The sequence below is a fragment of the Anastrepha obliqua genome, chromosome 1 (genome assembly GCF_027943255.1).
Source record: "Anastrepha obliqua isolate idAnaObli1 chromosome 1, idAnaObli1_1.0, whole genome shotgun sequence".
Classification (NCBI taxonomy): domain Eukaryota; kingdom Metazoa; phylum Arthropoda; class Insecta; order Diptera; family Tephritidae; genus Anastrepha; species Anastrepha obliqua.
The window spans coordinates 170716405-170720001 of NC_072892.1; the positions used below are offsets into that span (position 1 = coordinate 170716405).

The following is a 3597-nucleotide window of genomic DNA, read 5'->3' on the forward strand; positions in this document are numbered from 1 at the left end:
CGAAAAGAAAAACGTGATGTTCGTTTCAAGGTTTTATTTCACACTAAACTCAAATCTACACAAGAAAAAGCAACTGACATAAGAAAACAAATTAAGTAGGAATTCGGTTTGTCATCTAGTTACAATTTCATTATTTTCCAATACTCCCTCTCAACCCCAATATATAATCCAAAATTTTTATATTTGTTCAATACATTCAATTTACTCAATAAAAGAAGGCAGTTAGGGCCGCCAAGAAAGAGATCTGGAGGGAATTTCGTTCCTCAATCGAGTCCACCGGAGATTCTGCTAGGCTTAGCTGTGATCTCTCCAAACATCATTCAATGGCTTCTTGGGTCAAGAAGTCTGATGGTACTTGGACTGCTACGACAGAATAATCGTTGGAACTTCTGCTAAACACGCATTTACTGGGGTGCAGCGTCCACGAAAGTGGGAGGGGAAATATCTGGTTGTCTATCGCGTGCCAGAGTTCGTGAGTGGCTCACATGTTTCAGAGATGATTGTGAGGACATAAATGACAATGAACATTTGGGGTGGCGCGCCAAATCAGTTAACACCAAAAAGTCCATCTCGAAATTGTTCGTAAATTTATCAAAAATGAACCGAAATCATCCTTGAAATTCATGGAATCGGAGTTGAATATCTCCAAAACATCGATTTATCGCTTTCTAACTGATCATTTGGGCTTACGAAAGGTCTTTGCACGTTTCATTCCGCACAAGTTAACTGAGGACCAAAAATTGCTCAGAATTCGACATTCGAAAGACCTCATTAGAGAGGCGAGAAGAGACGAGAACTTCCTTTACAACATTGCAGCTGGGGATGAAACGTGGTATTTCCAACATGCACCTGAAACTAAGCGTCAAAGTGCCGAGTGGAAGGCCCCAGACGAGCCTATAAAATCCAAAAAATCGCGTTTGGGGAAATCAATAATCAAGTCGATGCTCATTTGTTTTTACGATTCCAAGAGAATCGCCCACAAGGAGTTTGTACCAACGGGCCAAGCCGTCAATGCAAGTTTCTATCTTGGCCGTTTGAAGCCTAGAAATCGTATTTGAACTATCAATCACTCACCGTATTCGCCTGATATGGCTTCCTGTGACTTCTGCCTATTCGGAAAATTGCACTTGGCTATGAAAGGGAAACGTTTTGCGTCCGTAGAGGCCATCCAAATGGCTTGGACCGACATACTCAAGGACATTCCGTTCAATGACCTGAAACCCCCTTTCGAAAAGCTTTTGGATTGCGCAAAACAGTGTATTGAGGCCAGATGGGACTATTTTGAATAAATAAACTCGAAGCTATCAGAATAAAGCTCCTGCCGTTTCAATTTTAGCTCAATCTTGTTTTTTTTTGGACTTCATCTTGTAGATTTTGAAATGAATTGATTGTTAAACGCGTCGTCTTGTTCGAACCAAAGGTCATCGATGTTTAGCTGATTAATTTTTGGAAACAGCTATTCAGTCAGCCTGGCTGGTTAGCGCTCGCCATCCACCGTAACGACAGCTCCTTCCTTATTTTGAAAGAAACGTTACCACCAGTGAGTACTCGATGAACATCGCTAACAGATTTTTTTTTCAGAGTAAATTTCCGGAATTTAGAGGAGTTCTTCTGACGTTAAACGATTCGTGATAACTTGCCAAACCTAACAGAAAGGAAGTTTCAACACAATTTGTCATTATCGGCCATAGTTCTCGTTATCAATAAAACTCATACAGTTAAAAAAACACCCTATATATACGAATGAACAAGATTGCTTAATTGTTTTTTTTTTCAAATTTATTTCGACCGCACTTTCAAATAAACAAACTCAATTTATCATTTCACTACACATCGTTTCGTTCACCAAACTTCACGGCAGCGGCCCATGTCGTCGGGCAAAAAACCGGGGCGGCAGGGGAAATCAATCATCGCAACCCTCATCACATGTATGCTTTCGCCACTCTTGGTGTCTTGCTCGTACTGTCGCCGTACTGCAGCCTCATCCAATTCCACGCACTGATCGGCTGTGCCGCGAATCTTCGCCGCATTCGGGCATTCAATAAATTTCACACAATACTTCACGCAGGGCTTGGGTGGCACGGTTGCGCCCTTCAACTTCTCGAGGCACTTGTAGCGCACCATGCAGCTGACATCAACGGTGGGTATTTTGTTGTTGATGTAAATGGGCGGCGGACGAGAGGTCGTCGTTTCGGCCGCGGTCGCAGTAGCGACAACGGGGCTAGTGGAAGCGATGAAGCAGCATAAAATGGTCAAGCCCAAACCCAACAGCGATAACTCACGCATGGTCGTTGAGGTAGTCGTTGGTATTTATTTATATTACTTAAAATGTAGGTACAACAAAAAAAAGGGATTGAGCTTTTAGTTAACTTTTTATTGCACACCAATCGGGTTGAAATTTCGTTTGTAACTAAAATTCTGAAATACTGAAATTAAGCGGCGGGTGAGACTCCAAAGCTAAGCTTTAGCTCAGCACCAGCATTAAAACAACAAAAACAATAAAAAATAGCAACGGCTCTAGCGACGCGCGATAACCCTTGACTGGTAGTGTTCGACGAGATTAGGCGCGCTTAATGTTTCGCAGCGAACGAAAGGTGGAAATAAAGTGAGAAGAAAATGAAAACGAAAACTTCATTGTTTTATGATAATGGAACAAAGTAAACAAAATGAAACAAGGTTATAAAGGCTATTTTAAGAATGATGCTTAGATTTCAGTAGTGAATAATTTCTAGGCGGTAACTTTTTTTATGTCATCTTTGACATTTGTCATGTAGACAGAGGCAAAGGCGTCTAAGGCCTTAAAATGATTGAAATTTATGTGAAAATAGTCGGTCATTCAAGAAAAAACATATTGCGAAATTCGTGATTTTTTTGGTGGAAATAATCGCTCGAATGAGTTCACAATAAAAAGGTTGGTGAACAAATTTCAAGAAACTGGTTCTGTCGAGAATAGTAAAAGGACTGGAAGACAAAAACTGTGCTTTCTCTTGAGAATATTGCTGCTGCAGCGCAAAGTGTTGCTGAATAGCCGTTAACATCGATATCTCGCTCTCGACGTTCTCAATAGTTAATATTCAACTGCATTCATAAATCGACTGTTTGGCGGATCTTAGCTGTAAACGGCCTCGTGGTGGGCATTTGAGTGACTTGATTTTTCACATATATGTAATTGTAAAGATACGTATTTTTAATAAGAATAGTGAAACCTAAAATAATATAAATTTTTAGATGTTGCATTGTTGGGTATTTTCTTCTATATAAAAAACTCGAGGACCAAAAATAAAATAATTGAGAAAAATCAACCCGATTTTCGAGTTGCTTGAAGTTTGCACATATGCGACAAAAATTTAATGAGCTTTGAAACAGTACGTAGTGTAAAAATTTCAATTAGAAAGTGTGAGATTTTGATAACACTGAAGGCTCTGAATGAAAAGTATGAAAATTTGGTGAAAATTTTGTTTAAATTTTTTTGATTTGCACAAAAATATAAACTTGAAGTTATATTGGTTTTATGGAAAAATTATCACAATTAAATAAGAAACAAAAAAGGTGAAAATATGAAATACATGTACAAGGTGAAGTCCGAAATAAACAAAA

The 3597-nt window shown here is 39.1% G+C and overlaps 1 protein-coding gene across 1 annotated transcript; it reads right to left on the minus strand.

Moving 5' to 3' along the window:
- Window positions 1-1764: 1764 nt before the first annotated feature.
- Window positions 1765-2420, minus strand: LOC129235347 (uncharacterized). The gene has a single exon (XM_054869143.1). It carries the CDS (start codon window positions 2284-2286, stop codon window positions 1843-1845), a length of 444 nt encoding a protein of 147 aa, XP_054725118.1. The 5' UTR covers window positions 2287-2420; the 3' UTR covers window positions 1765-1842.
- Window positions 2421-3597: the final 1177 nt, after the last annotated feature.